This window comes from Nannobrachium achirus, assembly GCF_963921795.1.
Source record: "Nannobrachium achirus genome assembly, chromosome: 17".
In the NCBI taxonomy this organism is placed as follows: Eukaryota; Metazoa; Chordata; class Actinopteri; order Myctophiformes; family Myctophidae; genus Nannobrachium; species Nannobrachium achirus.
Window position 1 is genome coordinate 10,689,212 of NC_137824.1, and position 17,340 is coordinate 10,706,551.

Below are 17,340 nucleotides of genomic sequence, written 5' to 3' on the forward strand. Positions count from 1 at the left end.
TAACAAGATAAGCTTTACCAAAACAATATCTACGCAGGCCTAGTGAGACATCTAGACTCTTACAAGCTATCCAGTATCAATGATGTATCATTCAAACTAGATATTAATATAATCAATGAACACACATAATCAATCATGATAATAATAATCTTCTACTTAGTTCCACATTTTTTTTAGCTAGAAATGTCGTTCAAACTTAACTTGTTCAGCTTTACATACATGCTTGTATGTTTCTTTTTTTTTCTTTTTTTTTTACTTTTTAAGATTAAACAGTTTCCCCGTGGATTCCTCTAGGAAATGAATTCCGTCTTACCATTTATATGCTTGGACTGGCATGCGTCCTTCTGGCATGCTTACATTATCTACTGTACATAATATACTTTGTGCGTCTCTTCTGCCCACGCAGTTTCTGCTGGAACTGTTCTTCTATAGTTCTCCCTGTCATCAAATGTAACTCATTATCACCAGTAAGACTCCCTAATCGGGAGATAAGCAGCCGTCAGGTCGCATGTATACACAAATTGGCCTGTAAGTGGCATTGGTTGCGCTAGAAGAGGGCCATGTGAGAAATCAGGGGCGGAGGTTGTGATTTGCAATTCCAAGTTGCGTGATTTTAGGGCAAAATCTGTAGGAGCAGTGTCCATAAATGGTGGCGCTAAAGGGGCCATGTGAGAAATGAGGGGTGGAGGTTGTGGTTTGGCAGCCAAGGAGTGTGTGTCCAAAGTTTGGCAATAAACAACACAGAGTCACATCTGGTTGATCTGTTTATTTCTTTGGAACAAGCTCTCTCTCTCTCTCTCTCTCTCTCTCTCTCTCTCTCAGAGGGACATTTCACTATTTCATTCAACGCCAGGAAAAATATATAATGAGTGTGGTCTAATTATAACCTCCATGAAAAGAGAAAAAGAAAAGAAAATACAATTTGGAACAGTGAAGGACATGTGCTCGCTCTTCATGGTCACACATGCCATTAAGACCTGAAATAATACCTAAACATGTTTCTATATCAGTGGTGCTCAACCTTTTCACGTCAAGGACCTCTAGAATTTATTTGAAAATATGTTTGTTCCAGGGACCGAGAGGAAGAAGGATTCATGTGACAAATGTCTACTTTAAAAATATATACTGTACATTCAATGATTTGCACAAATGTTCACGATTTAAAAAAAGCAGATCAACAAGCTGGCAATATAGAAAATAATACTTCAGCAACCCAGGGGGCAGCGGTAGTGACGACATGACTTCGGTACTCGACAGCACTGATGTTAAAGTATTGGCATTATAGTTTTGTCACCGTACCCCATTAGGAGTGTAACATATAGTAACTGAATCGAAAAAATCTGTTTTAATTTGCAATGATCTACTATATTGATAATAAACAGCAAAATATCATACCGTTTGGCTTTGTATCGTATCGTATAGTTTTACAATGCAAATAATCGGTATTGAATTGTTTTGCAATGCAAATAATCATGGTATGGATACTAAGTATGTGTGCCTTGTATTTAGCAATTTTAAGAAACATTTTTAAAAGAGGGGTCTAATTACCTTTCCATTCCATATAGCTACTCTTGGTCTATCGATAAATCTCTGTATTCATGTCAACGTGAGGGTTTGTCCATATGTGTTGAAATATAATGTCCCTTAAAATGCCTGCACTATTGACACGTTTCACACAGATTTAATTTCTTTGTTAAATAGTTACTATGTCGATTTTAAATCATTGAATCAAATCGTATCGTATCACCATGAATTAACCGATATCGTCCATGTATCGTATCGTCATCCATGTATCACGATGTGTATCGTATCGCCGTTAAATATATCGCTACACCCCTACTAATCATAGACCATCAGGCCACCAGGTTTACTCTGACAAACATGATGTCCCTGCATTAGTAGGTACAATGAATCAGTTATCTTCTTTCAGGGCTCATGTGGACGTCAAAGACACTCACACAGACGTCATCTACAAAAAGCCATGCGGCGCGTGCAGCGTGCGTGCATCGTGTCTGCTCGTCAAAGCGGCCTAATATTAGCTCCGTTCCTTTCACGCCAGGTTGGCTCTTGGATCGGGCTGCAGGACATATGCATGGGCGTGCTTTACGCCGAGGGACCGCCTGGCAAGGCAGCGAGAACACTGCCGGGTTGCCGGGAACCGAACCAACAATGTGTTCACTCCCTGATTCCCTGAAGGCAGCGTGCCAGCAGCCATCCACATGGACGGAGCTCGCAGTCCTAGGACTTGCACAGAAACTAAATGTATTACGTTTTAAGACCTGGAACTGTGTCACTTTAGATGTTTTGTGCTTTAGCCATTGAAACAAATAGCAGATATACAAGTTCGCAGCGCAGCAACGAGTGCCGCGCTGCAAACTTCTGCATATATATATTTTTTTTTATATCATGATTTTCTACCACTTTTTCTGGTCACATGTTCAGATACTGGATTCTGATTGGCTTAAAACAGTGGTAAATCAGTCAACAACCTTGAGTTGGCTCATGGACCCCACCCACTGTTGTGTTGCAGTTGTAACATTTCCAAGATCAGCAAGTTACAACTGTGTTTTCTTTCATTTATATGGAAGAAGTGGTAGAGCAATTTACCATTCGAGGGTTGTGGGTCAGCTTCGCCTCGTGCCACAACCCTGAAACAGTGGTAAATCAGCCAACAACCCACTCCCTCTCATGGTAAATGGCTTACTTTTTCTTTGCAAATCTTTGAATATATATATATATATTTTTAAAGCAAACATTTCTTAACTCAAATATTTGCTTCTGGGGTGGTCCCTGATACGTAATATTTTGAGACCGGGGTTGGCGGCCAAATACAATGCCTTGACTATAGTACAATTGTTATTGAATAGAAAGCAATGTTTATTTGGCAGTTTTATTTTTTAACGTAATTTGGCATGGGAACTGTACTTTAGATGTAAAATTTTCAAACCAAAATGCTGTATTCAGGGGTACAGGGTGCTTGGCTTCAGAAATCAGTATAAGAGGGTACTGCAGCCAAAACAAGTTTGAGAACCACTGTACTCACAAAAAAGCCATCAAAAGTACCAGATTGTCGATCTGCTACTTTCCAGCTTTTTGAATTTGAATCCTGAAGAGTTACAGTTTTGGACTTTTACAGTGTGAGGTTTCAACCCCGACAGGGATTTTTTTTTTTTTTTAAAGTATTCATTTTTCTAAGAAGGGACTCTTAGGAACCAAACTCACTGAAATACTTCATGAATTAACCTCTCGTATCTCTAAAGGTCATGCGCAGACGAGCGTTGTCGCTTCCAGTCATCCCAGTTTCCCCATACATCTGGCCCACACAGCTTCTTGGTGCTTTGCGCTCCCGGGTCTTTCTTGACACTAAGTCCACATATGTTAATCTGGGACGGCCATTCCCACAGCACCCATTTGCTGGCTGGCAGCTCTTGGTGTCGTTGGCAGAAACAGAGTCCTGCTATTCTCCTGGCTGCTTATCTTCCCTCTCACCCTTGGCATTCCATCATAACCATTTCTTTTGGTAACAGATGTTAAAGAGGTGGTGCCATAGTTTTGTACTTTTTCTGTTATATGTGTATGGAGTTAACATTACTCTAACAGAACCCCAGATGTGGTTATAATATGCAAACATGTCTTCCCTGTGTATTTCCAGTATACCTGAATGCTGAAAGCATCTGAGTCAAAAGGCCCGGTTGAAATACAATGTCACTGATATAATGACACCATAATATTAACCCTCCCCTTTTTTACCACACAACACCACTGTGGGTGTGGCTAACTGGGTCACCACCCGCCTAAGTAACAGTGCGTTTTATGATATGTTTCAAGCTTTTGTGTAGGGCAGGGTCAGCAACTTTTTTTTAAAATTAGGTGCCATCTTTTTTTTCTTTCTAGATAGTCAGTGTGCCATGTCAATGTACATTTTAATGACACCCCATCAAAATTCTGGCATATTTTTATTGGCAGGACATTGGTATAACGATCATTAGACCCTGAGCAATAACCCACCTATCTCCCAACTCCCTCCCCATGTCAAAGTTAAGAATTCTAATGAATGTAGAATTATGTGCAGCATGTCATTTGCTGCAAATTAGGTGGCTTAAGTTAATTGACCACGTTTAAAACAATATTTGATATTACAATATATATCCTCTCACACACTTCTGCCAGGGTGCCAGTGATCACCCTCCCCTGTGCCGATGTTGGCACCCGTGCCTAAAGAAGTCGCCCACCCCTGGAGTAGGGCGTTAAATTCCGTTAATTGACGAAAAGATGGAGATAACAGGTTTCTGCCCGACAGCGACAATACACCATGTCCACCACCGCAGACAAACGGCCGCGACTCGGGAGACGCCATGCACTCCTCCTCCTCCCACACTGATGATCTCAAGTGTCGCATTAGCATACGTTTGCCTTCCAAAATCTGAAGTGTCAAATTAGCTTGCATTTCCTCCCAAAAGTGGTTTAAGGGCCCGGTTTCAACGAGTTGGAACAAACTCTGAGACGATAAACAGGATGAGGACGGGAAGGACCTTTTTTTTTTTCTTTTTTTTTGGCTCAGAGCCTGCTGCTGCTGCTGCTGTAGCCCTTGGCTCGCACACAGCGCTAGCGACTTAAAGCTACCATGTTTTATGCATGAGAGTCTGGATAGAGAGGAGAGGAGAGGAGAGGAGAGGAGAGGAGAGGAGAGGAGAGGACCTCGGCAGCTTTGTATTCTACTGTATATCAGAGGAGAGGAACCGAAAGAGAGAGGAGAGCAAAAAATAGGACCTTAACAGTTTGTATTCTATAGGAGAGGAGAGGAGAGGAGAGGGCCTGGTATTTTGCTGGCCCTGAACCAGATTCAGTTCCTTGGCCCCACAACAATCCCAGTGCGACCATCAAATCACATGCACTGCTCATGACCAACGCACGGAAGTGTGACTGGTAGCATATAGGATATTTTCTTCCTGTATAAGAGAGGTGTTGTGTTCTGTGTGTTCTGTATAGTAGCCTAATTGGCAATGTATTGCGTGATATGTATTGTGTATTTGTTTATGTGTTGTGTTGTGTGTCCTTATGGCTGCTTGTTTGGTGCGAAATTAATTCCCGCGAGGACAAATATAGGAATGGGACAACAACAAAACAAATCTCCATTAATCCAAGGCTTCATGGTGTCCTTGGCACAAAGAACAGTTTGAGAACTATTGACTTCTCAATGAAGGCGTGTGTAGAATGTGCAACAGGTCTTAACAAGGGGTCCGTCCAGTGGTCAGGATTTAAAATGAAGCAAACACGGAACTAAAAGTGCCATTGATTGGCGCTGTTCTGGTACCAGAAGCAGGATTCCATTCATTTCCCCCCGAACTTTTACATTCGATTTTCTTACCTTAATAAACGTTGCCATAAATACTTTATGGTTCCTGTCGCTAGTTTAAAGCCTTGTTTCAATCACTGTGATATGCGTTTTGTGAAAATATGGTCCAATTTATGTTACTAGAAGCTGGGCCGCCCTTCGGGCGGCCCAGCGTCTAGTCGGCGACCTGGCCAACGCGGGAACGATGTAAATAGGGAATGAATGCCCCGCCATTTAATGCAACCCCATTATACCTGTTGTAGGACCCGTTTTGACCATCTGTTTGCCTGTGTCCATTTATGCCCATATATGGAGATATCTGTATCTGTCTGTCTGTCTGCGTCCATTTTATGTCCATATATGGAGATCACTGCAGATATAGTTCTGGGTCCATTTTATGCCCATATATGCCCATATATGGAGATATCTGTCTATTTGCGTCCATTTTATGCCCATATATGGAGATCTCTGTATCTGTCTGTCTGTGTCCCTTTATGCCCGTATATGGAGATCTTTGTGATTCTGCGTCCATTTTATGCCCATATATGCCATATATGGAGATATCTGTTTATCTGCGTCCATTTTATGCCCATATATGAGATCTCTGTCGCTTTTTGTTTGTTTCTTCTTTAAGCAGAATACGCAGCCTGCTTAAATCTGCATCATTCAAGTCATCCTCCCAGTCCCACGCTTTGTTGCTTGTCTTATGTTTGTCTTTGTCTCTTTTATTTTCTTTTTCTTTTTTGGAGCGGACCCCATGAATGCCCCACCCTTTAATGCAAACCCCAATATACCTGTTGTCATAGGACCCGTTTTGACCATCTGTTTGCCTTTGTCCCCACCCTTTAATGCAAACCCCAATATACCTGTTGTCATAGGACCCATTTTGACCATCTGTTTGCCTTTGTCCCCTTATGCCCATATATGGAGATCTCTACACACACAGTACCGGTTGCTGAAAACTCTGATGTCAGACATCAGCTCCGCATACGGGCATTCATTTTATGCCCATATCTGGAGAACGTGCGTGCCGGTGGGAAGAACGGTTCTCGAGATACGCGGATTACATACTCATGCGGCGTACGTGATGTCAGAGCCTTTTATGAAGTGATGTCACAATGAGTCAGCGATTGCACCGATTTCCTCCGGAACAGCCTGATGTCAACAATCAGCTCCGCGTAAGGAGATTCCGAACGTTTCGCGCCGCTTCGGGAAAACCACGCGCCGGGTCGGGCCGAGGCCCGGCACTGCACTCCGCGCCACGGTGGGGAACGCGCGTGCCGAATCTGAAGCCGGTGGGACGAACGGTTCTCGAGATACGCGGATTACATACACGCAGACAGACAGACAGACACGCAGAGACTTCTCGCATTTATAGATAGATAATTGATGTTAAAGCAGGGTATGCTGTAGGAGGGGCTTGTGGTCATAGGCTTGTGATGATTCTTCTTCGTGTGCTTTATTTTCGGCAAGCTCAAGACAATGTCCCATGTATCCCTGCGGTTGCACGTGGCCGTTGGCAGCCAATAGCATTCCTTGGGTAGTAATGGGTACCATTATGGCGTCACCCATGCAAGGGGAAAAAAACTTCATTTTCACAGCATAGAAACCAATGGGTTTCCACCGTCCATATTTCCTTATGATCTTAACTCATTCACGTTATCACGTTCAGGGACGTGTTAACTAGTTACCATGGTAACCGATAGCTGGCAACACACCATTCCCTGTTCACTTCCTAACTTGGTGAAAAGATGTTGAATGAAGCAGCACTCAGAGAAAAGCTCAATAGACGGGTTTCTGGTCCACGTTACACTGATAAGAACTAGATGCGCACGCAGGGTCGGTACCAAAATTAGCCAATGAAACCAGCGCTCCCCAAAACAACAGGTTTGGGGATTGGTGGGAATTGATTACATGATACATTCAGCTGTGCATTTAGTCTCAATGTTTGTAAACAAGAAACCGGTCTATGGCACCCTTTGTAAAAGGCAATGGCGGCACCCATGGAGAGGGCCAGGAATAACGTGAATATAGACGTATATACTTCTGACTGGAGTACTACTGGGGGTTGAGTCATTTGTCAGCCCTGCACTGTCTGCACTGTTTACGGTTTCCAGTTGCTGAGCCCTTTGCACCAAAGCCCTTCAAAATGAAAGAGCACGTTGAAGTGGGATTTGTACAGTAAACACAAAGCATGCCGGCTCCCACGGGGGTGGCGGAGCTTAGAGGCTATACCAGAGGCCCACGCCTAATTAGGAGGTCGTCGGGTTCACCACCCGCACACACGCACGCGCGCATGCACACGCACACACTATTGCTATGTGTCATATTAAAGTGTCCCTGAGCAGGAAGGTTAACCTCTAACACTGTAAAGGAGTAGCTCTGACCCTGGGGTGCCGTGACTCAAGTCCAGAAGGTGCCTCAGAACACTTAATATTACAACCAGTAAGACTCCCTAATCGGGAGATAAGCGACCCTCTTGTCGCATACACAAACTTTGGAAGGCAATGGTAGGAAATATGGGAAATGGGACAGATCCATGTTGACATGACTTTAGAGATACTGTGTACCGCTTTGTGTGATTTTAGGCCAAAATCTATAGGAGCATTGTCCAAAAATGTGTTTTGGAAAAATCGGCCTGATGGTGGTGCTAGAAGAGGGCCATTGTGAGAAATCAGGGCTGGATGTTGTGGTTTGCCATCCAAGGAGTGTGTGTGCAAAGTTTGGCATGGATGGGGGCAACGGTGGCGGAGATAAGAGTAGGGACACAAGTGTGACGTGACGTGACAGGCGGACAGCCGGCGGAGCTTTTCATAGTAACATAGTAACCAATGGTCGCTGTGATATTTGGAATGTATCAATATATATATCACTTCAGTTTAAGCACTTATACTGTACTTGGTGCAGTCTTGGTGGAGTCTCTCCACCAACAATAGCCAATCTACAAGCTCAGAACGCGTCACTTTGTGAAGCGTTGCAAGCTCGTACATCGGCTATTGTTGGTGAACGTTCCCTGCAGAATAGGAATGCTGGGGTTTAAGTAGTTAAACGTGATTTTTGATCTGTCCTATGATGGAATCAGATATTCTCTCAAGTTGTCCTCGTGACATACACTTTATCTCTGGGAGAAAGATTTACATATCTGAATCTGACATAAAAGTAAGGTACTTTAGACAGGGGTGCCCACACTTTTTTGACTTCAGAGCTAGTTTTAACCTGACCAGCTCGACATGATCTACCCACCACAAAAATAATTACCTGAGGGCTTTGGAATAGTGGCACTGGCACACCCCTATTTTAGAGTAACAGTGTAATTCAGGGGTGCCGTGGAAAAAGGACATCATCTTCAATCAATTACACGCCCTACGCCTCCTGTGTCCGAACAACATCAAACACGCAGGTCTGTTTGTCTTGTTAGTCATGTTTTAGAACGGCTGTTCCACGTGTTTGTTTTGTAAGTCAGGTTTTGGAATGGCTGTTCTGCGTTTGTTTTTCAGTTAGTCGGTGAAGTGGCACACATTTCCTGCACAAAAAGAAATGAATAAACGGACTATAAATGAACCCGTGCTTTCTCTGTGAGCTCATGCACACCGTCCATTTGTCCAGATTCTGACAATATTGTCAGTTTCTTTCTGTGCGGAAAATCAGACCCAGGCCTTAAGGCCTTTAAATGTCATCAAGGACACCTTCCCCCCTCCATTAAAACATGTGAATCACTGGCTTCTTAAAAAAATTGCCTAAAAAAGTCAAATAAGAAATCTATCTAACACTTTCCTCATCCCATGCAAGGCATTCTAGGAAGGAGCCCTCCGGATCATCGGATCGTGTTCCGTTGAAGCTGTCCAGACCCCTGTCGTCCGTGTTAAACTGTCAAAGCTTTTGTCACAGACAGTGTGAGACAGACGAGCGGTATTACTCAGTACATGATTAATAGATCGTGATTTCCCTTCCTCTTTCCATCCATCCACTCAATTCAAAAGACGGCCTTCGTAAAAGGAGTGTGATTAGGATGATAATTACTACATATTTCATTCTCATCAGTGTCTTTTGTGGATTGGACGTGAGACATTTCTTTTTATGGCAGCAGGTCACATTCATTGTTCTACTTAAGCATTATCTGTGATCGGTGCAGAATCTTGTTAAGCGCTAATTTGCCGTTCTATATATTATTTTTATTACATTGAACGTATTGTCATGCAAGTCATATAGCGGCATTATTCATTATGTAAGAAGCGATTAAGATAGTCTTGAAAGTCTTTACATTTTTATGTATATATATATATATATATATATATATATATATATATATATATATATATATAACATCTGAGGAAGAGGAAATCATTTGGCACGCTAGAAAATCTCTCCTGTTCGCTGCCCAATCCACCTGGACAAAAAAAGACGGAAAGTTGTTTGATGTCACCATGGGCGCATATGATGGCGCAGAAGTATGTGAACTGGTAGGACTGTATATCCTAAGTCTCATAGCAAAGAAGTTTGGTACCGAGTACATTGGACTGTACAGGGACGATGGGCTCGGAGCGCTGATCGTCAACGGTCCCCAGGGTGACCGAGCAAGAAAAGATATACACTGTATTGCAAAAATGTGCGGGCTAGGCTTCATAGTCGATGGCATGTTCAAACAAGTGGACTTCCTTGATGTCAACTTAAAGTTATACCATGTAACTTTTTTTATAAAACAAATCTTAAAATTGTCCTAACTGTTAAATCGCTAAAGTTTTAGAACCCCCACTCCGTTAATTTCAGCTTCTAAAGCCTTCTCTTTATATGTTTTCTATGAGCCGTGAGGGGGGGGAGAATTTCGCGGCAAAATGACGTCATCTACATCATGTGTATACGTTGGCCAATCATATCGCCGATCATAAACACATGGTACACTACCGGCCAATCACAGGCGCATCTTGCTGACTTCTCAGGAAGTAGCTTGCCTCAACATAACAACAACATACTCGAGTGAAGGAGTCCGTTTCTCCGGAATGCCTGAACGCACAGGAACCAGGGACCCCTCTAAAGATAGATCTCGGCGAGGTGGAGGCAGATGCGGTTGCGAGACGCCCGGTCCGCGGCGAAAAACGTCCGAAAGACGCGGACGTGACCGCGGTTTGCTATACAGCTCTGACCACTAGTTGAGCAACTTACACAGTATAGCTTTAAATCTGGAAACCGGAAAGTACTGGCCATACCGCAAACCCAATAGCACCCCCAAATACATCCATGCCCTCTCCAACCACCCTCCTACGGTCATAAAGCACCTGCCATCCTCAATCAACAACCGAATTTCCACACTATCCTGTAACAGAGAAGAAAGCCGCTGTACGAGCAGGCCCTGAAAGAGAGCGGACACAAGCCTAACATACAGTTCACTGAAACACAAACGAACCAGCCAGCAGAGTCGGAGGTGAAGCGCAAAAGGGAAAGGAATGTGCTGTGGTTTAACCCACCATTCAACATGAACCTTACCACGAAAGTAGCCCAGAAATTCCTCGAGCTCATGGACACCTTCTTCTCCAAAGGCCACCCGCTGAGACCACTCTTCAACCGTAACACGGTAAAAGTGAGCTACTGCTGCATGCGGAATATGAAAGCTGTCATAAGCAGCCACAATGCCAAAATAGTCGCTCCACCTCCTGCTACTGAACCTAAAACATGCTCCTGTCGAAAGAAGGATGAATGCCCCCTAGCTGGCAAATGCCTGGCTGAGTGTATTGTATATAAGGCCTCAGTTACCACACCAGGCAAGGCCACTAAGTTTTACTATGGCCTCCGTGAGGGGGACTTCAAAACCCGCGTCAACAATCACAAATCCTCATTTAAAAACTATGGAGGACGAAAAATGACTTTATTCAAAATAAATAAATTAATAAATAAATGAAATTATAAATAAAGAAATGCAAAAATAAATAAATAAATATGCAAAGAAATGTAAAAAATATTGATAAATATATATATATTTATGTGAAAATGTATTTATTCATATATATATTTTTGTATTTGTGTATTTATTTATTCATTTATTTATTTATATTTTTATTTATTTATTTATTTGTGTATATATTTATTTTTTATGTATTTGTTTGCATATTTCCTGTTCAGGAATAAATAAAAGAATAAATAAAATAATACAAAAATAAAATAATAAATAAATAAATGAGGCAAAAAATAAAAAAATAAGGAAATATGCAAACAAATACATAAAAAATAAATATATACACAAATAAATAAAAATATAAATAAATAAATGAATAAATAAAAAAATACACAAATACATAAATATATAAATAAATACATTTTCACATAAATATATATATTTATCAATATTTTTTTACATTTCTTTGCATATTTATTTATTTATTTATTTTTGCATTTCTTTATTTATAATTTCATTTATTTATTAATTTATTTATTTTGAATAAAGTCATTTTTCGTCCTCCATAAAAAAACGGCATCCAGAGGTCCAAAACAACACTCTCAGAGTATATCTGGAAGCTGAAAGACGGGAAGCGTGAGCACAATGTCAAATGGAGTATTGTCCGCAAAGCAGCCCCCTACAAATGTGGAACCCGTAAGTGTGACATATGCCTCTCTGAGAAAGCTGTTATAGCCCTGGCTGACCCAGCCACCCTCATCAACAAGAAAGCAGAAATTGTCACCACTTGCAGGCACAGGGCTAAGTTTCGCTTCGACACAAGCAAGGACTGTATGTAACCACCATATGTGTCTGTGCCCTCTACTTTACACAGCTACATGTATAGTATGTATGGTTGTATGTATTGGTTGCCTTCACCCACACTCTAGCTGCCTGAGCTAATTACCATCCATGAAGCAGCTGGGTGTGGCTGTGTCAGTGTGACCTGATTGCTGTTTGACCATAGCCGCTTTCCAATCCGAGGGGTTAGCACTTTGAAGTGCGCATTTGAAGGGCTATGACGTCACAGGGCCGCGCCATGTGTAGGGCTGGTGTAGGGCTTGTCCTGTGAAGTGCACATTTTTGCCTGTGGAATGGGACAGCACTGCCAAGTGCATAGCCGAGAACTTCCGGTTGCAAAAATCATTCCGTCTGCCATTTTTTCCTCCGCGGTGCTTTTAAGCTACGTATTTTACCTTCTTAAACGCCCAAACTGATTTTTTTGTGAGGCGGAATTAACTTTTAAGACAATTTAGGATATTTTTAATTTTTGGGGGGGTCATAATTCACCTAATAATTCACAGCTATTTTGACGTTCGAGGAGAATTGAGAACCAGCATCACTCGAACCGAGGCGGGCAGTGAGTCATGTCATCCGTCCAAGGCATTCGATTTTCGGCTTGGGATGAGCATTGCATGTCCTGTTGCTTACCTGCTCTACAAGCTCACAGCGCGGTGCAAAGCGACGCGTTGTGAGCTTGTAGATCTGCTGTTTTCACTAGTTTGGATCCAGGGCAAACTCATTTCTTTTTTGGGTCACGTACAGGCTAAAACGTTTGGGAAACACTGGCTATAGACCTATACATGATTGTGATATGATTTATTGTGGCTACAACTTTCAAATAGTTTTCTGTTGATTAGATATTAAAGAAACTTCTGTTTTTGGTTTTGTCATAATTAAAGGTCTGACAGTCACATAACTGTATGATGAGATTGTTCTGAAGCACAAGATCATGAAATAAAATAACAGTTTATTAACACACTCTATTACAAGTCACACTGTAACTGTAACATGTATCATGATATTCATATTATTCTTAATGTAAAAGCGGCTTCAGAATTAACATAATGTCAGGTTATTTATTGACAGAGAGAAATATGAAAAGCCCGACCTTCGTTTAAATGATTCGTATAAGGCTTATTCTGTGATATGTTTGTGGTTGAAAATGTGTTTGCCCTGCCCTGCCTCTCTGTGAACAGACTCAGGGAATCACATCACCGTAATCTGATCATCATCATTAATAGCAGCAATTAAGCAATACAAGCCCCAAAATAAAAATGCAACATTTCATATCATGGTCAGGCATAATTCATAGTAAATCATAAAGCAAACATTCAAATTGCTTCAACGCATAATGTAATTCTTTTTACGGAAACATGACAAAGATCTTAAGCTTTATTTAGTTATTACAGTGAAGACTGAATGCCGAGTTCTAACCCACACATATTACACTAGGATACATATAGGCGAATATAGGCCTATAATCAAATGGACCCCAATACAGTATTTTCTCATTCTGAAGTGTAGGCCTATAACTAAGCAGAAACTGCGTTCTGTTTCCCGACATGGAAGGTTTATAGATTCTATTGACATTCTAGCCAAGCCCTTTAGCACATGACATAACTAAGCTGTTCTTTTATGTTTCATACCGTTGCATTATAGCAGGTTATCACCCGCAACATTGCGGATGACCAATCTAAATCCATTGCTTTCAGCTGCCACAGCATATGTACAGTAAGCCTACGTTTGTGGTGCTTGGTGAGAGAATAAAACATTTCCACTAAATGTCATTTAGCTATTACAGTTCTGAGCCTCTGTTTTGTATATTACAGAGCAGTGTCGAGAATAAAGCAAAAATAATTGTTCCCCCATCGTTAACGTTTATTTATTTATAGCCTATAATGCGAATTTAGGACTAGTCAATATGCTATTACTGTTTCACGTAGCATAACATCTGTAATTAAGGGAAATATTCTATATTCCCGATTTGGCCTAGTAGGCCTACTCTCTATCCATTTCTATTTTTCAGTTCATTCTGATGTTTGATTATATTCTGAATTGGTTCCTCGTTTATTAGTGGACACGTCCACACGTTGTTATAATAGGCTATATATATTTTAAACAACACTCAAATACCAAACCTGATGCTCGAAGTTCTTTGCCACGGGAACTCAGTGGTAGTTAGATTGTTTATTTAATTGGAAATAACATAACGCACATATACAATACACTGGACAATCTGAATTAATAACGGTATGCTCAAGAGAATATGCAATGAATGGTATAAACTATAAAACTTAGTAGGCTATACAATGACTAGTTCGTCATGTTAGTGTTACTTGAAAACATTAAAAACAAAACATTCAATCAAGCATTATACAGAGGCAGTTTCTTTCATGTCTAATCATATTAAGAAAACAATTTGATGGATTGCCTGTTAATTAAGACACAACAACAAATCATATGTCAGTCATGTTCCACCACCAATTCCAAGGGAGGGGAGCAAAGCCGTGGAGCAGAGAGGGATTCGATGCGTAGAGCTGCCCGCCCCGAGACGAGACACGTCACACGGCGGTTCTCAGAACCTTCCGACAATGCCGAGGCATATTTTTAAATAGCCATGATTAATTATGAAGTTTATACACCTAAATACTATACCGGAAACACCTTACAATTAAAATCTGTGGCACCAAACAGAAGTTAGACAGCTCTTTTCAGGATAAAAGTGTAATGCGATGGACAGCAGACACTGTTGTTTTTGTTTTGATCCGGGTTGAATCGTGGAGTCGCGTTGCATTGTGGGACGCTGCTATCCAACGAAGTGCTTGAAGTGACCATCGGCTGTACGCTTCAAAACGAGGAGAAAGTAGTGCACATTCCAAGGGTAGGTTACCCTAGGTTAACGCGGTCTACTAAATGGGACAGCACTAGGCGCGGCCCAGTGACGTCATATAGCCCTTCAAATGCGCACTTCAAAGTGCAAACCCCTCGGATTGGAAAGCGGCTCATGTGTCAGTCTGCTAGTGAGGCTGCTTCAGTTCTGTCACCTGTATGCCCATTTAGCCACTTGCACTGGGGCATGCATAAATCAAAATCGTTAAAATGTCTAAAACAATATAAATAAGTAATATCATCTTTTCTCTAATGACAAAAACAAAGTTGTCCTTTAAGTATATTTTGATGCCAATACTTTCGTACAGTGTTTCCACCATTGCCTTTACCCCATACTTGGCCTGTTCCAGTGACATTAATGATGATGTCACCCATCATATAAATATAGGAAGAGGTTTGCCTCCATGTCCCCTTTTACATCTTAGAACACACTTTGGGAAGGACCCTAAGAAGAGAGAGATGTACGCATACAGGACAACATCTGGTAACCATTGCCATCTCCTCACGTACAAACAAACATTCCTATAGGTGCAAAATCGATCGCTTCAAAAACGTGGAAAGAGGAGCACTCGTCAGTGTAGTTCAAATATATACTATTCTAGGGTGCACGGTTCGGGTAAACACTGAACTTAAAGTTCAAGGACACCAGCACTCACTCTAGAACAATTCTTCATAGTTTATTGAAGGCTTTCCCCCCCAGCAGCAGCACAAATTTTGCCCTGTGGGCCTTCCTCAGCGTGTAACTTTGAAATCGATTGCACCCGACAACCTCCGCCAACATGAGTCTGCTCGGCAAGATCGCGGACATCGAAAATGAGATGGCCAAGACGCAGAAGAACAAGAACACGTCCCATCACCTGGGTCTGCTCAAGGCGCGTCTGGCCAAGCTGCGGCGGGAGCTCATCACGCCCAAGGGAGGCGGTGGTGGCGGACCCGGGGAGGGCTTCGATGTGGCCAAGACAGGCGACGCCCGCATCGGCCTCGTTGGCTTCCCCTCGGTGGGCAAGTCCACCCTGCTGAGCAACCTGGCGGGCGTGTACTCCGAGGTGGCCGCCTACGAGTTCACCACGCTGACCACCGTGCCCGGCGTGATCCGCTACAAGGGCGCCAAGATCCAGCTGCTGGACCTCCCGGGCATCATCGAGGGGGCCAAGGACGGCAAGGGCAGGGGGCGGCAGGTGATCGCCGTGGCCCGCACCTGCAACCTGATCCTCATCGTGCTCGACGTCCTTAAGCCCCTGGGCGACAAGGCGCTGATCGAGCGCGAGCTCGAGGGCTTCGGCATCCGCCTCAACAAGGGTCCGCCCAACATCGGCTTCAAGAAGAAGGACAAGGGCGGCGTCAACTTCACGGCCACGTGCGCCACAACCGAGCTGGACGCCGACACGGCCAAGAGCATCCTGGCCGAGTACAAGATCTACCACGCCGACGTCACGCTGCGCGAGGACGCCACCGCCGACGACCTCATCGACGTGGTGGAAGGGAACCGTGTGTACGTGCCGTGCGTCTACGTGCTCAACAAGATCGACCAGATCTCTGTGGAGGAGCTGGACGTCATCTACCGCGTGGCGCACTGCGTGCCCATCTCGGCGCACCACCGCTGGAACTTTGACGACCTGCTGGAGAAGATCTGGGACTACCTGAAGCTGGTGCGCATCTACACCAAGCCTAAAGGCCAGCTGCCCGACTACGGCTCTCCGGTGGTGCTGCCCGACCAGCGCACCGCCGTGCAGGACTTCTGCCTGAAGATCCACAAGGACCTGATCAGGGAGCTGAAGTACGCACTGGTGTGGGGCTCCTCCGTCAAACACAACCCGCAGAAGGTGGGGAAAGAGCACGTCATGGACGACGAGGACGTCATACAGCTGGTGAAGAAGTAAACTAGAAAGAGGAAATTGGTAATTGCAAGTGTGGTTACCTATTTGTTGTCTGGATAGCCAAATAGTCATGTGAAGCTTTTTGGGGCCCGGACAAGGCCAGATGTTGGAGCTAGAACTAGAACTGCGCTCTGTCAAAGTAGTAGGCCATGTATGGCCTACATGTGCGACAGCAGAGCGTGCCATGAGGTGTGCTCACCACTAGCATCACCACTGGCATCACCAGGAATGCTGGTCTCTCATTGGCTGTTAGTGATGACTTTGCCAGAAATGCCGGTCCCTGATTGGGCTACGGGCTTGAACACACTGAGAAATGAGGATTTGTTTTGTTTTTTTACTGCATAGATTGGAGACCCAGGGATCAAACAAAGTGGCATCAAAATGGCTGGTTCTTGACAATGTTGTGACTCACGTTTTATGTATAATGCAAATCGCACCTTGATATCAAACACTGCACATGTGCATATCTCCTTGTATGGGCCACTCTGGCCGTGACGTTAGTTATCTCCATACATGGAGTTCCATTCTCA

General features: G+C 43.1%; 1 protein-coding gene across 1 annotated transcript; it reads left to right on the plus strand.

Moving 5' to 3' along the window:
- Window positions 1-15,712: 15,712 nt before the first annotated feature.
- On the plus strand, window positions 15,713-16,813 carry LOC308301876 (developmentally-regulated GTP-binding protein 1-like; the record flags this gene model as incomplete). Its single annotated transcript, XM_080746027.1, has 1 exon — window positions 15,713-16,813. The coding sequence occupies one exon, from the start codon at window positions 15,713-15,715 to the stop codon at window positions 16,811-16,813; it is 1,101 nt and encodes a 366-aa protein (XP_080602153.1).
- Between the last annotated feature and the right edge of the window lie 527 nt (window positions 16,814-17,340).